The sequence below is a fragment of the Bos javanicus genome, chromosome 22 (assembly GCF_032452875.1).
Source record: "Bos javanicus breed banteng chromosome 22, ARS-OSU_banteng_1.0, whole genome shotgun sequence".
Lineage (NCBI taxonomy): Eukaryota > Metazoa > Chordata > Mammalia > Artiodactyla > Bovidae > Bos > Bos javanicus.
Window position 1 is genome coordinate 36,152,790 of NC_083889.1, and position 24,254 is coordinate 36,177,043.

Consider the following 24,254-nt stretch of genomic DNA (forward strand, 5'->3'; position numbering starts at 1 on the left):
CCTTTTGTAAACTGGAACCACTGACTATCAGTTTTATGAGATACACTGCTCAGAAGTCTTTTGAGCATGCCACCATTTAAAAAAATTTTCTGATCTGTCTTACTGAGTTTAGTTTTAGGTTGTGATTGAAACTCTTAATTAATCTCTGCAAACATGGAGATGTGGAAAGGAACTCAGCAGAAAAGCAATTAAAGGACTCTCTCTGATTGTTTTTCCCATTAACCAAGTCTATTGAAATCACTAAGCCAGCTGTGGAGAGTCTATTTAATAACTTTCTTTTCATTTCCTGATTTCTTACTCAGTTTCTCCTGCACTCCTCATTCCTGGGCAGCCTGGCTTCATTGTTTGCTATTTCCGCCCATATGCTACTTTAAAATAATCACATGTGGATTTATGTTAAAGTCTGCCTTTAGAATTGATTTCCTTGGCCAGCAGTTATCATTGATGGAAACCAGTATAACAGAAGACTGGGATAAATGATGAAGGGAGATAAGAAATACATCTTCCCCTCTCCAGCATACAGTTCAATAAGGTACTGAAATTATAAATTTTATTATATATATGTGTTTTTTTTTTTAAATTAAAGATAATCTTTGCCCAAAAAGGGCCCTCGCATGGTGAGGCACAAGAGGGCAGTGTTACGTTAAATTACATTAAATTAAACTTCATGAAGATGCGATTAGTTGTGGAAACATGAGGGTATTAGATGAATCATGATGCTGGAAATGAGACTTTGGTGCTAATGGCAGTGAGAACTTGAATAATGCAAGAGGAGAGATCGGAATCCATCTCCCAGTGCTCAGGTCCACTGGCTATGCTCCATGGTATCAGCTAGTAGATTAATCTGAGAGGAGATGGGAAACTGGTCCTCTGCAACTTAGCCATAGCAGGGACTTTGCAGGCCATGCTAACTCTTGAATCTATTTTTAATTACCCTTGGGTTTTTAAAAGTCATGCTTATCTTTTTAATTTGATATTGCCTTAGAGAGCTCTGGAGAGACAGCGTACAGCCAAGAAAAAGCTGGGGGGTGGGGAAGATTGACATGACAAGAAACTTTATTATTGCAAAGGTTTGTATCCCAGTATTCTGGAGTCAGTGGACTTCAGGCCTTCTTGTAACCTTATGGGCTGCTGAATATTTGACCTAAATATTTGACTCCAAAGCCAAGAAGTGTTCGTGTTTCACCTTCTATAAGGCGGTAGCCAAGGGATGTGATTGTCCTTCAACGAAGCAGACTTCCTTGTCTTTGCGTTGTGCTCAGTTGCCAGCCTCTTTTTCTTTTAGTAACTTCTGCATCTTCTCTGGATATCATGACTGTGTCTTCCTCCCACAGCACTGTTCCTCCCACCCCTGGTTGATTCCTCCACAAGACGTTGCTCTGTGTCTTGCGCCTCATTTCCACATGTATAGAAACTGGTTAAAAATAAAACTGTAAAACTTACATGTGAAATAAAATCAGCAAATGACCATAATGACAAGTGAACTTGCTTTTTAATAAATGGTAAATAAATGCTTGTCACTATGGTTCTACCAATCTATGACATGAATGATACTGAAAGTGAGTCCAACTTCTCAGAATGTTAAGGTATCTTCAACATCAAAATACCCTTAGGCTTCTATTTTTTTCAAATTTTAGAGAGATTTACTAAAATTAGGTGGACTCCACACCTGAAACTAACACAACATTGTAAATCAACTATCAGGAATCAGTTCAGTCGCTCAGTCGTATCCAACTCTTTGCAACCCCATAGACTGCAGCATGCCAGGAAATCAACTATACTCCAATAAAAATTTAAAAACAAATTAGATTAACTGTATAAATGCATTTAGCATTCAAGCTCAGATACCTTTGCAAGTGAAAGGTAATGCTATTAATAACTACATCAGGACAACAGGAATAAAGCTGGACTATCATAACCGAATCAGGATGTATGGTCATGCTAATAAAATGTACATGCTTTGTTGAAGCAATAAATTCAGATTTGAAATTCAAGGAGACTGTCAAGTGAAGCTTTATGACATGAGCATGCAGTGAGAAATGATTGCAGAAGTTGTGAAGAGGAAAATAAAACAATTGGATTTCCCCAATTATATTAGAATAGAAGCTCTATTTTTATGCTTTTTGTTATCACTGCCTCCAGTACACAAGCAAGAAAACCATGCCCATCTCAAGACCTCAGTTCCAATACCTTAGAATTTGCTAATGTCTTCTGGAGCTCTTTCGTTCAGGCCAGTTTTCATAGCACTGAAATCTGGGTGGGGAGTTTTCCTTTAGTTTCTTAATACCTGTTGAGTGATGTTTGCAGGTCCTGTTTGGGATGTAGCTGGGCCTGGGAAGAGGGTAACCTTCAAATATCCCCTGTTCAGGGTAAGACCACCGGAACCCTCTTTCCTGGTGCCACAGCCTTTTTTCTGCATTACATTCTGATTGCATTGTCCTTTTGGAACAAAGAAATCTGTCTCATTCATCATTGTCAACAATCTGTAAGGACAGTGCCTGGCACATAATGCAATGCCCTTGAATTAAAGAGGGAAATAAAACAAAGGCTTCAACCCCTTAAAAAGTTAAAAAGGAAAGGGCTACGCAACACAGGTAGATGTTCCTACCAAGTTCCTACCAAGGAATACAGAAACATTTATTGAGCTCTGACTCTGTGCCAGGCCTTGCTAAGCTCTTTATATTTTGATTTCATTTAATCTTTACAACAGTCTTAGTCCTAATTTATAGATGGAGAAATTGAGGCTCAGAGATTTTAGATAACTAGCCAGAGATCATATGACCTCTAAGTCAACTTAGACAAAGGCAAAGGTTTCAGACACAGTTGCTGAAAGAATTGCGGAGTATTCCTCATATACATGAGGTGTGGACTCTCAAAGGTGAGTGAGGGCCATTGCTATGCTGTGCATGACAGGGAGCCATCATTAACCAGAAACTCTGTGATCCTTTCCTTCTAATAAAGACCTAAAAAATCCATCATGCCACTTACCTCGTCTTCCTCTGCTCTCAGAGAATCTTTGTTCCAGTCAGTATGGATTCCAGGTGACTTCTCCACTTTTAAACGATTTCTCCTTGGAGAGGTCACTTGAGCTACTTAAAAAAAAATCCAATACTGACCTTTCAAGTACCACTTGCCGCAACAAGTAACGCTTGTGGAGTTGGTGCAATGGGTTTTGAGTGGTTAAGAAAGATTTCCTCTAAGTGGTAGAAAGAAGCAGTTTACTTCTCTAGTTGGTACTGCTGGTGAATTCCAGTTGCCTGTGACAACCTCTCCATGGAAACTTCCTCAAGGCCAGGTACATTTGCCCCATTTCTTTGTCTCACTGTTAGATTTAATAGGCAGTGATCTGCCTTCCAAAGTGCTGGTTGCTCACACCCCCCTGCTGAGTCACAAGCAGCCAGCTTATAGGGCAGATTCTAGTTTTTTTGCAAAGGTTCTTGCCAGCTCCTTAGACACCATTCTGCAATATATTTTTGGCAGATAACAATGAAGGAAATACAGGAGTTGGAATGGTTTCTTCAATATGATATTTAACAGCACAGATATCTTAAAAGAATGAGCACAATGTGTTTGGTATTGGGCCACAACGAAATCGATTCTTTGAAACAATAACATCAGTATTTTTAGCCTGCTCTGAGTGTGTGCTTTTGAAACCCACTATTTAGGAGGGGTCTATGCCACCTCAAGCGAAGAGCTGACTCATTGGAAAAGACCCTGATGCTGAGAGGGATTGGGGGCAGGACGAGAAGGGGACGACAGAGGATGAGATGGCTGGATGGCATTACCGACCCGATGCACATGAGTTTGGGTGAACTCTGGGAGTTGGTGATGGACAGGGAGGCCTGGCATGCTGCAATTCATGGGGTCTCAAAGAGTCAGACATGACTGAGCGACTGAACTGAACTGAACTGAACTGAGGAGTTAAGATTTTATGGTTAAAGCTTCCTGTTATTTAGAGGATGAAGTGTTGATTTTCCTGTACAACATACATTCTCTTCCCCCTCAGGATGAGCTAGCTGCTGTAACAAACAGCCCCTCAGTTCTATTAAATGCTTACCTGCATGTCCACTGTGCTTTGACTGGGGCTTGTTCTCAAACAGTCTCTCAGAGACCCAAGTTGAGGGAGGTTTCATCTTAACATATGCTTCCTTGATCACTGCAATAGTCAGGTGGGAACAAGCACAATCACAAATAGGCCCCCACAGGTTCTTCCAGAAGCAACACTAGGTTACATTTCTAGGCCAAAGCAAGTCATTTGTCCACATCTAAATTCAAAGAGGACGGGAGGTACAAACTCATCCAATTCCCTGAAGTCAGAAAGCTAAAAATACTTGATGAATAGCACTCCATGCCTTCTTTTTTCAACAAACTTTTTATTATGAAAATGTCTACAGGAAGAAGTTGGCTTGGATCAGCTGCCCTTTTTTGGATCAACTGATATTGCAGGGAAATCTGGAAATACTTTCTTTCATATGACCAGGGAAGGTAGTGGACACCATGGTTGACCACTCACAGAATAGGTGGTCATGGTTGTGGATCCCAATTCCAGAATTGAGGACACTAGGCAAAGGAAAGCACCTGGGTCCTCTCCATCCACCTACATAGTAAAAAAAAAAAAAAAAAAAAGGTAGATGAATGAATGCCGGGCTGGATGAATCACAAGTCGGAATCAAGATTGCCCAGAGAAATGTCAACAACCTCGGATATGCCGATGATACCACTCTAATGGCAGAAGGTGAAGAGGAACTAAAGTGCCTCTTGATGAGGGTGAAAGAGGAGGGGGAAAAAGCTGGCTTGAAACTCAACATGAAAAAACAAAGATCACGGCATCCAGTCCAATCACTTCATGGCAAATAGATGAGAAAAAAATGGAAGCAGTGACAGATTTTATTTTTTTGGGGGGGGGGGCTCCAAAATCACTGTGGATGGTGACTGCAGCCGTGAAATTAAAAGATGCTTGCTCCTTGAAAGGAAAGTTATGACAAACCTAGACAATGTATTAAAAAGCAGAGACATCACTTTGCTGACAAAGGTCTGTATAGTCAAAGCTATGGTTTTTCCAGCTTTTTCTCACTCTCACAGATGTGAGAGTTGGACCATAAAGAAGGGTGAGCACTGAAGAATTGATGCTTTTGAATTGTGGTGCTTGAGAAGACTCTTGAGAATCCTTTGGACTGCAGGGAGATCAAACCAGTCAATCCTAAAGGAAATCAATCCTGCATAGTCATTGGACAGACTGGTGCTAAAGCTCCAATACTTTGGCCACCTGATGTGAAGAGCTGACTCATTGGGGAAGACTCTGATGCTGGGGGAGATTGAAGGCAGGAGGAGATAAGAACAGAGGATGAGATGGTTGGATGGCATCACTGACTCAATGGACATGAATTTGAGCAAACTCCGGGAAATAGTGGAGGACACAGGAGCCTGGATCCTGCAGTCCATGAGGTTGCAGAGTTGGACATGACTTCATGATTGAACAACAGCAAGAAATTTTAAGTGTCCTAATGCCTGTATGAGACCCTGAGACCCTGAGGGATTGTTCAGCTCACTCAGGATAGGGCAAGGTCAGAAGTGCTAAGTAGGGTAAGAGAGAGAGAGTTGAAGGGTGTTACTTTTCAGATGAAGGAACTATTCCCTACAGCCAGGGGAAATTAGCTATGACTTTTCAGAGGTACTATTAACTTGATAATGAAATGCGCACAATACTGGCACTTAAAAGACTAGAGTTTGATTCTTGGCTGCTCTAGTTATCAGCTGTGTAACACTGGCACTGTCTAAACTCATTGTCTCCAAAATGGGAGTATGATAGTTTGTGCCTCCTCAGGACATGGCCTGGAAAAGAGGCACATTTTTAGTATAAGGCCCGCTGCTGCTGCTGCTAAGTCGCTTCAGTCGTGTCCGACTCTGTGCGACCCCAGAGACGGCAACCCACCAGGCTCCCCCATCCCTTGGATTCTCCGGGCAAGAACACTGGAGTGTGTTGCCATTTCCTTCTCCAATACATGAAAGTGAAAAGTGAAAGTGAAGTCGCTCAGTCGTGTCCGACTCTTCGTGACCCCATGGACTGCAGCCTACCAGGCTCCTCCATCCATGGGATTTTCCAGGCAAGAGTACTGGAGTGGGGTGCCATTGCCTTCTCCGAGTATATGGCCTAGCATGAAACAAAAGCTCAATGAATGGCAGATGTCATTGTTTTATTGTTTTTAGAGCTTTGTTTGAAAAGTTCCACCTGGAAAAGAAATGTGACATCCTTAATGACATTTGTGAATGTGCTAAGGATACAGAAAGATGGTGTGACTATAAAGACACCAGTGTTAGTTCTGTGGAAATGGTGGAGGAAGGGGGGGTCTCTGTTTTTGTGTGATGGGCAGTAGCCTCATGGTGGGTGGCAGCTGCATTGTGTCATAGCCAGTTGTGTGCCCAGAACTTTGTGTTTCCTATTGAAGAGGATAAAGAGACAACTAAGGAAAAATAGACATGAATTATAGGGGAAATGGCACTGAGTCTGTTTTGGATTAGTGGCAATGAAATGGGTGGAAAACATTTGGTTGTTTGATCATAAGAGCTATTTAAGAAGTCCCAGGTTTATATGTTCTCCAGAATGCTGCTTCTAGTAATAATGCCAGGGGAGTCATGTAATGTAGGAAAGAAGTTGTAGGTTGGACTCAAAAGAATTAGTTTTAGTCTTAAGCTATCAGGTTCTGGTATGGGAACCTGGCCAGGCTCACCTCGAATTGTCAGCCTCTATTTCCTCATCTGCAAGTTAGGGTGATGCTCTGTCTTCCTTGCAAGGTTATTAGGGGGAAAATCAAGTAACACAACAAATTACGAGTCGTTAGCACTGCAGGGCAGTGTAAGTGTTGGCCTCAGGGTTCAAGAGACGTGTCTGGTTACGTCAACACAGCTTAGGATTCCCTATCACAATGTGGAACTTTTATAACTAGGGTGACTGCCCAAGCCTGGAATCCATAGCCCTGTCTTTAGGGTATGACTTGTTTTCTTCTTTTTTAAATCATTTTAAAAAAATGTTTTTTAAATTGAAGTGCAGTTGATTTATAATGTTGTGTTAATTACTGTTATACAGCAAAGTGATTCAATTATACATATGTACATTCTTTTTTCTTTAAATTATTTTCCATTACGGTTTATCATAGGATATTGAATATAATTCCTCATGCTATACAGGAGGACCTTGTTGTTTATCCATTCTATATATAAAAGCTTGTATCTATTAACCCCCACTCCCTCTCCTTTGGCAATCACTGCTGCTGCTGCTACTGCTGCTAAGTTGCTTCAGTCGTGTCCGACTCTGTGTGACCCCACAGATGGCAGCCTACCAGGCTCCGCCGTCCCTAGGATTCTCCAGGCAAGAATACTGGAGTGGGTTGCCATTTCCTTCTCCAATGCATGAAAAGGAAAAGTGAAAGTGAAGTCGCTCAGTCATGCCGACTCTCAGCGACCCCGTGGACTGCAGCCCACCAGGCTCCTCCATCCATAGGAATCACAGTCTGTTCTTTATGTCCATGATTCTGTTTCTGTTTCATAGTTAAGTTCATTTGTTTTAGATTCCACCTGTTAGTGGTATCATATGGTATTTGTCTTTCCCTTTCTGACTTACTTCACTTAATATGATAATCTCTAGGTTCATCCAGGTTGCTGCAGATGGCATTATTTCATTCTTTTTTATAGTTCAGTAGTAGAGAATGTGGAGAAGGCAACGGCACCCCACTCCAGTACTCTTGCCTGGAAAATCCCATGGACAGAGGAGCCTGGTAGGCTGCAGTCCGTGGGGTCGTGAAGAGTCGGACACGACTGAGTGACTTCACTTTAACTTTTCACTTTCCTGCATTGGAGAAGGAAATGGCAACCCACTCCAGTGTTCTTGCCTGGAGAATTCCAGGGACGGCAGAGCCTGGTGGGCTGCCATCTATGGGGTCACACAGAGTTGGACACGACTGAAGCGACTTAGCAGCAGCAGCAGCAGTAGCAGTAGAGAATGAGTTGTTGTCTATAAGGGTATTTTAGTGTTGTGTTTTTTTGTTTGTTTGTTTTGATGAAAATCTAACAAAAGCAATACATGCATCTTCTGGATCATCTGTTTCTCCTTATAACCAAGTATTGCCACTCAATACCAAGGCCTACATTTGCATTGGTGTTTATGACTCTTTTGGAGCCAAGAAGAACTACTTCATCTCAGGCTAAAGAGTAAAGGCAGAACTTCCACAAAAATTCTTAATACATGCCAAGGGAGGGCCACATAATATCATGGCACACTGTATGAACAGTTCAAGTAAATTTGCAAGTGGTGATTTAGGGTCAGCAAGCAGCAGTATCTCTCTGACCATTGTTCATATTCTGTTTCATAGATGAGTTCATTTGTGCCGAATTTTGCTTAGATTTAGTCTTTAATTTTTATAGTCACATAAAATTAATAAGTAAAAGAAGTGTTTGCCTGATTTTATATTGGCACTTTATTAATATCGTAATAAAAATAGGAATTTCCCTGGCTGTCCAGTGGTTAGGACTCTGCGCTCCCAGTGCAGGGGGCACGGCTTTGATCCCGGGTCAGGGAACTAAGATCCCATAGGTCATATGGTGTGGCCAAAAACCACATATATAGGCACACACATAACAGTATAAAACTTATTTAAGTAAAGTTTAGGGATTGGTGTGATTTTATTTTTTTCATTTAAAAAGAATCACATTGTCTTGTTTGGGAAACAGTGATGTTGAATATAAAAGCTTGCATTTTAAAATAAGCACATGAAAAGATGTTCAACATCATTACTCACTGGGAAAATTCAAGTTAAAACCACATCAAGACTCCGCAGCTGCCACCACGGACTTGACTCACTCACAGCTTGCTTGGCTCCCTCTGCAGCCATGTCTTACAAGCCCGATACGGCTGAGATTGAGAAATTCGGTAAGTCGACGTTGAAGAAAGCAGAAATGCAAGAGAAAAATCCACTGCCTTCAAAAGAAATGATTGAAGAGGAGAGGCAAGCAGGCGAGTCGTGATGAAGTGTGCGCTGCCAGTATGCACTATATATTCCACAAGCATCGCCTTATTTTACTTCTTTTAGCTGTTCAGCTTTGTAATATGCAAAGAGATTGGATCAAGTTTAAATGACTGTGCTACCCTTTTCAGACCAAAGAATGGAGAAATACTGACAACGTAGGCCGCGCCTGCCTCTCCCACCTGTCTGCTTGCCTGGCAGGGAAGGAAAAGAACTTGCTTGGTGGTAAAGGAGAAAGCTGGATGGAATGAGAGTGAAATCTGGAGTAAAAAGCAAGCTGGTCCAGGCTGACTTGTGGGCTGTAAAATGCACTTTAATCAGAGTGCCATTTTTTTGTTGTTCAGATGATTTTAATTATTGGAATGTACAGGTTTTTAATATGCAAATAAAAAGTTGTAAAACCTGAAAAAAACCCACAACAAGGTATCACCACGTATCCATTACAATTGTTAAAATTAAAAAGACTAGCCTATACTAAGTGTGGATGAGAACATGTAGTCACCAGAACCCTGTAACACTGCTGGTAAGAATGTAAAGTGGTGCAGTCACCTTGGAAGGAAATCTGGCCATTCCTCAAAAAGTTAAATGCAGCTAATATATGACCTGGTCATCCCACTCCTGCATATTTATCCAAGAGATATGAAAGCATATATTCCCACAAAGATATTACGATTGCTCTTTGCAGTGTATTTGTAGTTGTCTCAAACTGGAAACAAACCAGTGTTCATTAACAGGTGAATGGATGAACAAATTGTGGAATATTCATAAAATGGAATATCACTTAGGAAAAAAATAAGAGGGAACTATTGACACCCCCGATAATGTGGATGAATCTCAAAATTTATATGCTGAGTAAAAGTAGGCAGCTGAGAAGGTACCTAGTCTATAATTCCATTTAAATATAATTCTCAAAAGCCAAAGTATAGTGACAAAAAAGCCACTGGTCGTGTAGGGTTAGGGTAGCGATCAGGAGAGAGGGATGATACAAGAGCATGAGAAAGCTTTTAGGGGAGGTGGAATCACTTTTTTGGATCATGATGATGATTTTTTAGATGTAGACATATTTCAAAACTCATCAAATCATCCCCTTTATGCGCAGTTAATTGTATGCCAGTTAGACCTCAGTACAGCTGTTAAAGAAATAAAAAAGATGCACTGCTAAACCTTGCCTTCAGACTGTCTTGGTTTTGATCCCACCTTTGACTCTAGGGTGTACCTGATGGCTCAGATGGTAAAGAATCCACCTGCAATGTGGGAGACCTGGGTTCAATCCCTGGGTTGGGAAGAGTTTCTTGGAGGAGGGCATGGCAACCCACTCCAGTATTCTTGCCTGGGGAATCCTCATGCACAGAGGAGCCTGTGCATGCTCCTGGGCTGCAATCAATGGGGTCATAAAGAGTTGGACATGGGTGTCTGACTCTTTGTGACCGCATGGACTGCATCATGCCAGGCCTCCCTCTCCATCACCAACTCCCGGAGTTTACTCAAACTCATGTCCATTGAGTTGGTCATGCCATCCAACTATCTCATCCTCTGTCATCCCCTTCTTCTCCCGCCTTCAATCTTTCCCAGCATCAGGGTATTTTCCAATGAATCAGCTCTTTGCATCAAGTGGCCAAATTATTGGAGTTTCAGCTTCAGCATCAGTCCTTCCAATGAATATTCAGGACTGATCTCCTTTAGGATGGACTGGTTGGATCTCCTTGCAGTCCAAGGGACTCTCAAGAGTCTTCTCAAACACCACAGTTCAAAAGCATCAATTCTTCAGCACTCAGCTTTCTTTACAGTCCAACTTTCACATCCATACATCACTACTGGGAAAACCATAGCTTTGACTAGATGGACCTTTGTTGGCAAAGTAATGTCTCTGCTTATTAATATGCTGTTGGTTGGTCATAGCTTTTCTTCCAAGAAGCAAGTGTGTTTTAATTTCATGGCAGCAGTCACCATCTGCAGTGATTTTAGAGCCCCCCAAAATAAAGTCTGTCACTGTTTGCATTGTTTCCCCATCTATTCACCATTAAGTGAAGCTGTCTTAGCTGCAAGCTGTTTGACTCTTGGACAATTGGTTAATTTTTGAGTGTCACGTGAAATGGGTATGATAATACCTACCCTAGTAGGTTATCTTAGATCAAGTGAAATATATGTGCCTTCTAACAAAGGACTTGCTTCTTAGTAAATACCCAGTAAGTAGCAATCGTACTTCAGTGGTATTCTACCTGAGAGAAAGCAATCTAGGCCATATGTCTACATAAATATTTTCTTTTTCCTGGAGATCATAGTATATTCTCTCTATTTATGACCTATGACAACTTCTATATAAATGTGCTACCATTTCCTTGTATGTAGCGGTACTAACAACAAAAATGCCCATTGCCTAGGGTACATCCTACATCTGCAAAATTAGAATCTATATGGGTGAAAACCCGGCAGCAGTATTTTAACAGCTTTGAAGTGAATCAGATATATGGGGAAGTTAAAGAAAGAGGACTCTGAGGCTGTGCTCCTCTCAATGTGATCCCCAGACCAGCAGCGCCACATCACATGGGAGCATCTTAGAAATATAGCAGCTCAGGCCCAAACCCAGATCTGCTAAATCAGAAGCTGTGTTTGATTTATTCCAAACCTCAGGTTGATTTGTGTGCACCTTAAAGATGGAGGAGCAACAGGAGTCGTCGTCTCAGAGGGTCCTTCCTTCTTTCAAATGCTGTGCCAAATTTTTTGAGTATGATGTAACATAATATCTCATTTTAAATCTTGTTGGGAGGAATCACAGAGACCAGAAGATAATACCTCTGAGAGAAAGGCAGTTCAGAGAAATGTTTGCTAGAGGAGGTGCTTACTTCCCAGAACAGAAGGCTCTCCATCAGACCTGTATAAAATGATAATATGGGATGACTGGGGACAAATTGACCTCGATAGAAACTCAGCATTTATATACTTAGCAAATGGCTCTATTTATATGGTTCATTTTCAGACACTTTCCAAATGTTGCAATTAACACAAAAAATTTTTCTTTCAGGAATCTGGTTTGATGGGCCACTATTTCAGTTCAATTATAATCAATTGAACTAAAATTGTATGCTGGGTTTTGCTGAACTGTCTTATTTAATTTAACCCTCATGTTAACCCTATGAAACACTTACCATTGGTTAACCCATTTTTATAATGGAAGGAAACATGGTTTTGAGTTCTTGGTGATTTGCCCTAGATCCCATCCAGCTAGAAGCTGGCAGCATGGGGATTTGAACCCATGTCTGTAAAGATCAGAACTTGTTTGTGTGCCAAGGCTAGTTGGGCGAAGATGAGAAGTGTTTGATTCTGGAGTTGGCCTGCTGGGGTTCGTGCCTGACTCACTGTTGAATGGAAGAATACATGAGTGGTTTTGCTGTATAACGTGACTGTGGGGTGGGGAAGAAGGTCCAGAACAGGAGGGAAGCATGTGGCAGTCAGCCTCTAACTCAGAAGGTTGGTGGTGGGGGACCGGCGACATAGAGTTGATAGGAAGGATGGAGTTGCGGGAGGATGGAGGTGTTGATCATGAAATGTACCTGTATCACGTCTTTGGCCAAATTAAGTGATACATGTAAGGTTTATATCTGGCGCATGGCCTGACATCTATTAGCACTTAAATGGTAACTATCTCTAGGCTCAAGGACAAATCTATTGTTACTGTTTTCTGTCAAACAAGAGTCTGTGCAGGAACCAGCTGCCTCATCTATTATTTCATTATCCTCCTTTCCTAAAGGTGATTACTGCAAACTGGAAATCCCACACAGCTCCATCCTAAAGGTCTATTTCAAAGATTACAAAATAATTCTTTGCAATTTCTCTCCTATATTATCTTCTTTAGTAATCTAACTTGATTTTTAATATTACTTAATTTAAAATATCTTAAATAAGAAATTGATTTTTTGTGAAAAAACAGAAAGCACATTTAAGCAAAAATATAAAACATATAACTCTAATCTTTTGTTCTTTAATATTTAGGTAATTGGCAATATCTTACCATTATAAAGAGGCTTCCATGGTGGCCCAGACAGTAGAGAATCTGCCTGAGACCCAGGTTCAAATCCGTGGGTTGGGAGGATCCCCTAGAGAAGGAAATGGCAACCCACTCCAGTATCTTTGCCTGGAGAATTCCATGGACAGAGAAGCCTGGCAGGTTGCAAAGAGCTGGACACACCTGAGCAACTAACATTTTCACACTTTCACTTTTTCCATTATAAATAATGCTGATATGACCATCCTTGTTTGCAAATCTTTGTGCATATCCTTTATTATTTCATTAAGATATATTTTGCAAGAAGAACCAACAAAGGTATTTGTCACCAGTGCTGGTTGTGATTTCCAGCCCTAGATTCAGGGTATAAGCCCCTAGAAACTTAGGTCTGTCACTAAGAAGAGAGACTTGCTAAGTGGAGAAAATTTGCCCTTCCTAATTTACATGTAGCTTCCCCTGAGATTGAGCCTGCTCTGGTGTGTTTCAGAGGTAACATTTCAAAATAATTAGGTGGGGAACTCACCTAATAAAAATCCCTGAGGACAGCATTTTCAATTCTGCAGATCTTTCCCCCAGGGTTTTCCTCTATCAGTTCAGTTCAGTTCAGTCCCTCGGTCATGTCCGACTCTTTGCGATCCCATGAATCGCAGCTCGCCAGGCCTCCCTGTCCATCACCAACTCCCGGAGTTCACTCAGACTCATGTCCATCGAGTCACTGATGCCATCCAGCCATCTCATCCTCTGTCGTCCCCTTCTCCTTCTGCCCCCAATCCCTCCCAGCATCAGGGTCTTTTCCAATGAGTCAACTCTTCACATGAGGTGGCCAAGGTACTGGAGTTTCAGCTTTAGCATCATTCCTTCCAAAGAAATCCCAGGGCTGATCTCCTTCAGAATGGACTGGTTGGATCTCCTTGCAGTCCAAGGGACTCTCAAGAGTCTTCTCCAACACCATAGTTCAAAAGCATCAATTCTTCGGTGCACAGCCTTCTTCACAGTCCAACTCTCCCATCCATACGTGATGTGAGAAAAACCATAGCCTTGACTAGACGAACCTTTGTTGGCAAAGTAATGTCTCTGCTTTTCAATATGTTATCTAGGTTGGTCATAACTGTCCTTCCAAGGAGTAAGCGTCTTTTAATTTCATGGCTGCAGTCACTATCTGTAGTGATTTTGGAGCCCAAAACAATAAAGTCTGACACTGTTTCCACTGTTTCTCCATCTATTTCCCATGAAGTGATGGGACCAGATGCCATGATCTTTGTTTTCTGAATGTTGAGTTTTAAGCCAACTTTTTCACTCTCCACTTTCACTTTCATCAAGAGGCTTTTTAGTTCCTCTTCACTTTCTGCCATAAGAGTGGTGTCATCTGCATATCTAAGGTTATTGATATTTCTCCCAGCAATCTTGATTCCAGCTTGTGTTTCTTCCAGTCCAGCGTTTCTTATGACGTACTCAGCATATAAGTTAAATAAGCAGGGTGACAATATATAGCCTTGACGTACTCCTTTTCCTATTTGGAACCAGTCTAACCCAAGGTCTGAAATGCCAATAGGAATGGTAATCTCTCTGTTTAGTATAACACTTTCTTCACTCCTCAGGAGAACTCAAAGTACTATTTTAGGTACTTTTAGCACAGTCTGAATTCTGGAAAATTGCATCACTTTACCATCAACAAAGCCAAAATAGTTCAAATTGGTCATTCCAATGAACAGAGCATCGGTATGAACAGAAACCATATCTAAAGTAACCAATCATACTTATTGGAACAAAATATTTTCCCTGAAAGCAAAGTAAAAATTAGAAAGAAAAGCAATTCTTTTTACTAGGACAAGGAAGGATATAGAAGAACACTGCAGGGATTCACGGGGGGACAAAAAAACCTCATCTCCATGTATCAAAATAAAGTAATCACTGATGGATGAGTTTCCTATGAGCTGAGAAAAGGAGCCCTGAATCATTTGTGCTGCCTTCCCATTACTTATGAAAAGAGAGAGGGGCAAAGATGTGGCTGCTGACATGGAAATGAAGGATTTAAAATGTTCTCCAACTGACTTCCAGGGGAATTCCACAGCCTGTTCGCCTCCACATATCCAGTTTTATGGCCCCAAATGGACCTCGAGCCTCAAGACTCAGCTCCCATATCTTTTTTCAAGACTTTCCTCTGTCCAACAAAAAAGGGAGGTGATCTAACCACATAGCAAGACAAAAATTTCTGTTCTTCTCAGACTCTTGTTTATAGTACTTGGCTTGCTGAAATGTTTATCATGTGATCTTTGTAAAATATTTACATGGAAAACCTTAAGCTAAAAATGTGTTCAAGTTGGCAACCAATTTTTTTTTGTTAAATGGGAAGACTTATATAGGCACTTGACCAAAGAGAACAATCAATATTTGAAAATATTTGAAAGGTGCCCAACACTGTAATTACAACAGTAACACAAATGAAAACCACCATGAAATTGCCACTAAAAATCTATGAAAATAGCAAAAATTGTATATCAGAAAGCTGAAAGTGTGTATGGATATCTAATGCCTTCATAATTCAACACTTACATGTTAACTATCCCAAAGGAAACGTTCGTATCTACACTGAGAGGCAGATAGGAAAATGTTCATAGAACGTTATTCCAATGTTGTGGCCACTAAACCCTAAATCAACAATACAGTTGATAATTAAATTATTATATTTACACAGAAATCCCAAACTACAAACTACCGTCTATGCAACAACATGGATAAATCTCAGAGATGTTGGCAAAACAAGCTGACATGGAATAAATACCGTGTGATTCCATTATATAATTTTCAAAACAGGCCAAACTGATCGAAGATGTAGGTCAGGATGGTGGCTACCTCTCATGGAGGAGGAGTAGTGATTGGTGGAGAGACAGGGGAGAGGCTTCTAGAATGCTGATCAAGTTCTAGTTCTTTCTTGATTCCATGGGTATGAACAGTTCGAAAAATTCACCAAGCCACACAGCATGCAGGAAACGTTTCTACATGTAGGTTATACTTCAACGAACTGGTTTACTTTAAAACAAGATCAGAAGGGAGATGCCTAATAAATATGCAGCTCAGCTCTTTTTATGGGGTGAAGATAAGAACTGTAGTTGATTCCAGGACAACAGTTTTTATAATTGTATCTTATTCTGCTCACCAAGTGTGGGCTAAAAACTTGTGGGTAAACAAGTTATGCTAAATTGAATCTAGTTCTTTAAGGCAATCTTGTGCCAAATAATTTTGAGAAGGTCCTTGCTCTCTAATTCATCTTGTCTGTGAATTAAGAAATTTATTCATTAAGCATGTATGTCTCCAGAGAGGTACACCTATAATGCTTCAAATATGGGTCATTTGTAGTTGTTTTATTTAAGCTATAAGCTGTATTCTCAAACAGCATCTACATTCCCTGGTGGCCCTGATCTGCCTGCAGTGCAGGAGATGCAGATTTGATCCCTGGATCGGGAAGATCCCCTGGAGAAGGAAATGGTTACTCACTTCAGTATTCTTGCCTGGGAAATGCCCTGGCAGGGGAGCCTGGCAGGCTACGAATCCATGGGGTCATGAAGAGTCAGCTATGACTGAGCAACTAACACTTTTTCTCACTACTATATTTGATTCCTAGGGCTGCCATTACAAAGTACTACAAACTGGATAGCTTAAAACAACAGAAATGTGTTCTCTCACAGTTCTGGAGATCAGAAGTCTGGAATGGCTGTGTCAGTAGGGCTACATGCCTGACAAGGCTTTAGAGGGGAATCCTGGTCTCATCTAGGTTCTGGCGGCTACTGGCATTCCTTGGCTTATGGCATCATAACTCCAGGTTTCGCCCCTGCATCTGCACAGGGCCTTGCTCTCTGGGTTACTCTGTGTTCTCTCTTCTTCTTTAAAAGAGAAAGGGCCACCCTAAATTCTAGATGATTTTTATCTTTATTTTAGATTCTTAACTAGTGACATCAGCAGAAGATCCTATTTCCAGGTAGGTCACATGCTGAGGTTCTGGGTGCATATGAATTTGGGAGAACCGAGACCAATTTTAATGGACTCAGCCTACCCACAATCCTGTACTCCATGCTCTTGGCTTCATGGCCTGGAAGCTGTCAGGAGCTCCATCTCCCCGAACACTGATTTCCCTTTCAGTAATTCAACAAATATTTTTGAGCCTCTGCTATATGCCTGACATTACCCCAGACATAGAAGATCAAGAACATGGCAAGTAATGTTAGGAAGTGACTAGGTGCCAAGATTTTTATCATTTAATCCTCTGCACAATTCTATCATTTTATAGATGTTGCAACTGTGGTGACACAAATTGTTTAAGTAACTTTCTCAAGCTTAAACAATTATCATGTGATTAAGCTCAGGTCTGTCTGCTCCTAAGGGCATATACCTGTTCTTCTTCTTCTTTAAATTGGCTGCCTTGGGTCTTAGTTGTGGCATGTGGGCCCTTTCATTGTAGCACACAGATTCAGTTGTGGTGCACAGGCTTAGTTGCCTGTGGGCTATTTTGAAATAGCTTAGTTCCCTGCTGCTACTGCTGCTAAGTCACTTCAGTCGTGTCTGACTCTGTGCGACCCCATAGACGGCAGCCCACCAGGCTCCCCCATCCCTGGGATTCTCCAGGCAAGAACACTGGAGTGGGTTGTCATTTCCTTTCCAGGGATCAAAACCACATATCCTGCAAGGTAGATTCTTAACCACTGGACCACCGGGGAAGTTCCTACCTGTTTTCAGACACCTGTTTTATACTACATGGCACTGAACATTAATTGCATACTCAATTTGGGTCAAGGCCCTGAATTAGACAGTGGGCCATGGAAACAAATGAAACACATGCCCTGCCTCTGGGAAGCTCATGACCTAAATTCATACTTAAACCAAGAGTATGAATGGCAAACCGTTCATTCAACAAATATGGAATGAAAGCTTCGCATGTGTTGAGCATGGTTTTAGATGATGAATCACTAGCAAATGTGATACACAGGATCCTCTTTCTCTTGGAGCTTATAGTCTATTGGGGAGAACAGAATGATAATAAATAAGCCAAGAGGAAATAAATATGTCCACGTTGTGATAGATATTATGAAGTGAACCAGGAAATCAGTAATGGTGTGGTGTCATCCCTTCTGGAGAAATAATAATTTAGCAGTGGCCTTGGAGAGCAGATCCAAGTGTAAATACTTCAGGTGATCTAGCCTACACTTAGGGTATAAGGCTCTACATAAAACCTGGTAGAGCTACTCATGACATGGGTGACTCCATGGAAGTTACTAAAAACCCTCATCTGTATATTAGGGATAACAATAGTCTCCACTTCAGAGGGTTGTTTTATAAAGTGAATACACACATAAAGAACTTGGCATAGTGCTTGGCACATAGCAAAAGGCTCAGTAATAATTAGGACCCATAGTTTAGTGCAGGAGGGTGGAAAGGTTACTAGTTGCTAAACCTTTCCTGCCTCCCTCTTCCTCTGATACCTCTGTGCACTGACTCATCTCCCCTGCACAGGGGGCTGGGACTTCCAGTAAGATCGCATTCGGTTTACGGAGATAGTGGCTGACCATGGGGGAAGATGGATGCAGTGTGAAGATTCTCCCTCGTAGAATCCTGCTTTTATTCCTCCTGACAGTTTATAGCCTTCGAACCACGCCCACCTCTCGTTTTCCCTGCACTGAGCCTGTTTCCTCCTACATCAAAGTGGCTCTGTCCTGTGGAGCCTCACGTCCCTATTGGTCAGTGCTGTGCGCATGTGCAGATATTGCTGGTTGCATCTTATTAAGCGTCCAGGGGAAATTTGAATATTGACAGCTGTGACTGGTCGCTGGACGCAGCCCACAACTGCAGAGCTGATTTCTCTCTCTCCTCTTCCAGTGATATGATAGATTTCATTCCCGGAGAGCTTTATGGACAAGATTTACGTCTGTTTTTCCCTGCTGTGAGCCTGGAATAAAGTCTTTGCAGATTGCCGAAGCAGGTTTAGTGAATCACTCCCGCTTATTTACTCCTGCTCCTCATTCCTCCGCATGGAGGATACAACCTGATTTAATAAATGTCACTCTCCTCTTCTATCCATCACTAGCCTCAGACACACTGCCAGGCAGTGGCACTCAGTTGCAATGGTTCCTATCAGGGCATTACAGAAGAGCCTTTTCCCAATGCAATCTTTCAAATAGAAGATTGCCCTTCTGCAAGACCCAGAATGGCAACATGCCAGGGCCACTCTGTGGCCTAAGAAGCCAGTGATCCCTGGGACCAAATACAGAAACATCAGCTCTGGAAAAAGCCTGTGTCAAAGCCGATGATAGCTTCTGTCAAGATGTAGAATTTTTTGTTGTTGGAGAGGCGGGCTGTCTGGATTGTTTGGACAAAATGTTTGCAGAAGATAAAACTGCTGGCTTAGGAATGATGAATGATGTGGCTCATGTTCGAATATACTAGTTACTATTTTGTAGCTGTGGGCAAGTTTTTGAACTTCTCTGATCCTCAGTTTGATTGTCTGTAGAACAGTACTTAATGTGGGGTTTTGTGATAGGGTATAATGTGTGAGAGTGTGGTACCTGACGCCTAGTAAATGTGAGATAGATACTATCTTCAGCTCCAGGTGACTCCAAACCCTTAGGTTTAACTACTGTCTGGTCAAATGAATTCATGTTTTTAAAGATGAAAAATCTTCTCAAACTCATTTTTTAAAGAAGACTTCTTCAATATCTTTTGGTGTCCTGAATCCTTTACATGGCATTTAAAGGCCTTTGAGGGCTAACCTAGACCATGCTCCCATCCTCACGTCCTAGTGTTTCTGGGGGTCTATGCCTTCTCACTGCACCCATCATTTTCTTGCTATTTCCCAGAACTTGCCGTTCACATCGGCCTCTGAGCCTTTGGTGTCTGTTCCCTCTGACTATGATGTCCTTCTCCTGTCTGCTTGTTTACCTGAAAAAATTGTGGCTTTCTTTAGGCTCGGGATTGTTGACCTTCTCTATGATGCGTGATTCTGACCTCTCAGAGCCTGTTACCTTGTCATTTGTGTTTTTAGGGCACCTGGCTCATGACACACGGCACGTTGTCACATCCTTCCAGGATTATCTATGAATCTGTCATTATCTCTGTTCAAAATGCTGGTTGGTATCACTAGCACCATTCACAGTACCTGGCATAAACTGTGTTTAATACATGCTTGTGGAATGGGTGAGTGGAATGTGCCTTGTAGGGGTTCTATCCCCTTTGCCTTATTGGTCTTCCCCTACTTGACAGGTGATGGGGAGGAGGCACTTCAGCTCAGTCATATGTTGAGCACTGCAGTATAGGCTAGGACAGGAGGTCATGCTGTTTAAAAAGGTTGGTTTGCCTTAGAGTTACTCTTCTCTTGTGCTAACACCTTGGGCAAATGGTTGTGGACTGGGCTGGGGCCAGGAAAACTTGGTATTATGTGTATCACAAGAATATTCTTGATCACCAAATTCCACGTCTAGAAATTCATCCTGAAAATTTAATCACTGGTGAAAATATTTTATTGTTGTTCATGGTCGTAATTATTTAATAGCAAACAATTTGAAAAAATTGAAATGTCTGCCAGTGTGTAATCGATTGACTATATTTTTGTATATCTGTATAATAGAATTCAAGTTATTGATTAAAAATAACATTGTAGATGAATATTTTTGATACAGGAAAATATGTTCACAGGTAGAGTAAGAAGAGCAGCTTACAAAACGGATGTATGGCATACTGCCTTATTTATAAAATTATCTTATATGTAATTTTATAATATTTCTCTAAAATATTTTTCATATGTATAATTCAAATCTCTGTGTGTGTGTGTACGTGTGACAGGGAGAGAGAGACAGAGACAGAGATACATTTAGGAAAAGATTTGGAATGTTATATACCAAAATGTTAACAGTGTTTCTCTCTGGTTGGTAGAATTACAAGCATAAAAGTTATTTTTCTTGTAACAAAGATATTCTGAAGTTATGTTTAAAGTATATTTATATCCAAAGCCATGTTAAGTAGGGTTTAATTCAAAATGAATACAGGTTCCCCATGCCTGGACTGGCAACTCGGCCCCTACGTGATATTTTACATGTTTCACTTTTGCTGTCTCGTCACGGGTTATTGTTACCATCTTTCTAAATTCCATATATATGCATTAGTATACTGTATTTATGTTTTTCCTTCTGGCTTACTTCACTCTGTATAATAGGCTCCAGTTTCATCCACCTCATTAGAACTGATTCAAATGTATTCTTTTTAATGGCTGAGTAATTCTAAATGCTAGTATTTCCTTTATATTAAGACAAAAATTCTTTTACAGTAGTGTAGTAAAATGAAGCTAGCTACAAGTGATCAAAGTTTCCTTTTTATTATATATGACAAACTTTCTGAAAGTGATGGGTTTTTGGCAATTTACAATCCAATTGCTGGGGTGAAAAATTATTTTACCACAGACAGAAGGAGAGGGTGAAGTATAATTGCTTCTTTAAATTTACTTTATGTTGGGGGGATTACCTGATTGCTTTATGGTAAAAACCAGGCTTTCAAGAAAGCTCCCCAGATATATCAGCTGACAAAAACAGTTAACCCATCCAGGCTCCAGGGATGGTAATATAATGAGACATTTAAAATAAAGATCATGAGACACTGCTCAGTTGCAGGCAAGCTGCCATCTGCAAGGCTAATGTAATTATAGAGACCAAATCTTGTATAGTTTTTTTCTTCACTAAATTCCTTTGGCACTCAGGATCTTTTCTTCACAATGTAGCTCTTGATTACACAGTGTCTTTTATTCTTCCCTTGTTATTCGAAATAAACTCTGTTCTCCTTATCACTCTGTGAGTATCCTAAGATATATACTTTCCTAGCAAACTGAAGCAATGAGTATGAGTAATGAAGCAATGATGAATGAGTAGGGAGTAGTAGGTGAGAAGCCTTGGGTGTTTCTAGTATTTCAAAATGCCAACCAGACAAGGTATATTTCCCCACCCTAAAGCCATTTAGGCCAACTAAAATGTCAGTTGTCCTTGCTCTTTGCTGGAATTATATAAACAAGGCAATAATCCTAGTTTTTTTTTTTTTTTGCTCGATGTGCAAATTGGCTCTCGAGGATGTTATAGAAATTTTGGGGGTGTTTATGGGGGACTAGTTATCAGAGTCCTATGGTTTGATTATGAAAGAATGGCAAACCATTGGTTGAGGACACAGATGAGCACAATATTTATGCTTAATATATATTAGTTGGCTTGATTGAGGGGACATTTATTTCATCAAGATAATTATTCAATTTATTCAATTTATTTGACACTGAATCAAGCAGACAAAATAACAAGTTCTTGACTGAGATTTTGCTTGTTTTGTGGCTGTGGTTCCCCACTGGTTGCATCAGCATCATGTAGAGAACTTGTAACACTACAGATTCTCCCATTTCCCTATTCTAAATTCTAGGATTCTAATTTAGCAGGTTTGAGCTGAATCATGGGAATGTGAATTTTTGACAAACCTCTAGGTGGTTACTATGCACATTTAAGTTTAAGAACGTCCAATGTAGATTAACATTAAATAACTTACAAAAGCTAAATAGGCGTAAAGTTTCAACAAACTTTGCATAAATGTATACAACAATAAGGATGCCTACGAATGACCTACCTAGGATGATTGCTAGAATGTTCTAGCTCTTGCTGACTCTTCTTTCTGCCTGCTGTAATCCCTAGGACAGCTTCTGTAGAATGTTCCCTGAATGAAATGCAGACTGTGTTACTTGCCATGAGGTTAATGAGATTCTCTGCTGATAAGATGATTCTTTCCCCTCTGGCTTGAAGGATGTGCAGACTCGATAAATAATTAAGGGAAGAAAAAATATAACCAGATGTAATTAGTGTAAATTCTTAATTCAGTAAGAAAACAAAAAAGACAGAGTGTGCTTCCAGATTATATTCCAATAGATACACATAACTTAACTATTATTCTCCTCTCCTTATAAGATCATTAGTGTTTCTAACACTGAATAAACAAGGTGGACTCATAGCTTGGCTGGGTTTGAATCCAGAATATTTTCCACTTTGGAAGCAGAACCGCTGAGAATACTTTATTTACTATAGTGATGCAGTAAGAAGCTCCACTGCTGTTAAGAAAATTCTATCTAAATTATCAAAACCAATATCATTTAATAGAAATAAATGCTCAATTAAATTGAAAATCAACCCATGGGAATCCATGTAAAGAATATTGTTGAGAGTAAACACATTTTGGGGAAAGAATAATGACTTATAAAAAATTATTTATTTTTAAGTGAAAGATAATTACTTTAAAATATTGTATTTTTTTTTTGCCACACAGCAACGTGAATCCACCATAGGTATACATATGTCCCCTGCCTCTTGCTCCTCCCTCCCAGAATGATGACTTTTAAAATGTTTAGGATATAGTGTTAAGTGATACAAACAATTAAAAAAATATATACTGGCATAGACCAACTTTGGGTAATCCAAATAGAAAAATAAATTGGTTAGTAAGGGATACCCCAAAAATATCATCAGTGGTTATCTTTGGTTGACATAATTAAAGTCATTTTTCTTTATCTTATTATAATTATTGTCATTTTCCCTTCATTTTATATATTTGCTACACAAAGTACATGATAACATTCTGATAGGAAAACAAATAAATTTATTTTAAAGCAATTGCCTACATATATATTGGGTAGCGATCTAACTTTTATTGATCTATACCCATACAATAAAAGTTAGATCGCTACCCAATATAATCATGGCATCTGGTCCCATCACTTCACAGGAAATAGATGGGAAAACAGTGAAAACAGTGTCAGACTTTATTTTTTGGGCTCCGAAATCACTGCAGATGGTGATTGCAGCCAGGAAATTAAAAGACGCTTGCTCCTTGGAAGAAAAACTATGACAAACCTAGATAGCATATTCAAAAGCAGAGACGTTACTTTGCCAAAAAAGGTCCGTCTAGTCAAGGCTATGGTTTTTGCAGTGGTCATGTATGGATGTGAGAGTTGGACTGTGAAGAAAGCTGAGCACCGAAGAATTGATGCTTTTGAACTGTGGTGTTGGAGAAGACTCTTGAGAGTCCCTTGGACTGCAAGGAGATCCAACCAGTCCATCCTAAAGGAGATCAGTCCTGGGTGTTCATTGGAAGGACTCATGCTGAAGCTGAAACTCCAATACTTTGGCCACCTCATACGAAGGGTTGACTCATTGGAAAAGCCTCTGATGCTGGGA

At 40.5% G+C, this 24,254-nt stretch overlaps 1 protein-coding gene and 1 long non-coding RNA gene across 2 annotated transcripts; one reads left to right on the plus strand and one right to left on the minus strand.

Annotated features, from left to right (window-relative positions):
* Positions 1–1,038: 1,038 nt before the first annotated feature.
* Positions 1,039–15,990, minus strand: LOC133235246 (uncharacterized). Its single transcript, XR_009732495.1, has 3 exons — positions 15,803–15,990; positions 4,058–4,156; positions 1,039–1,414 (listed from the first exon to the last, which is right to left on the minus strand). It is a non-coding gene; the product is annotated as an uncharacterized LOC133235246 (long non-coding RNA).
* LOC133235244 (thymosin beta-4-like) lies at positions 8,884–12,786 on the plus strand. Its single transcript, XM_061396474.1, has one exon. The coding sequence runs from the start codon at positions 8,884–8,886 to the stop codon at positions 9,016–9,018; it is 135 nt and encodes a 44-aa protein (XP_061252458.1). The 3' UTR covers positions 9,019–12,786.
* Positions 15,991–24,254: the final 8,264 nt, after the last annotated feature.

Excerpts from the sequence above, each read along its gene's own strand:
- LOC133235244 (XM_061396474.1), top strand. The coding sequence starts at position 8,884 with ATGTCTTACAAGCCCGATACGGCTGAGATTGAGAAATTCGGTAAGTCG.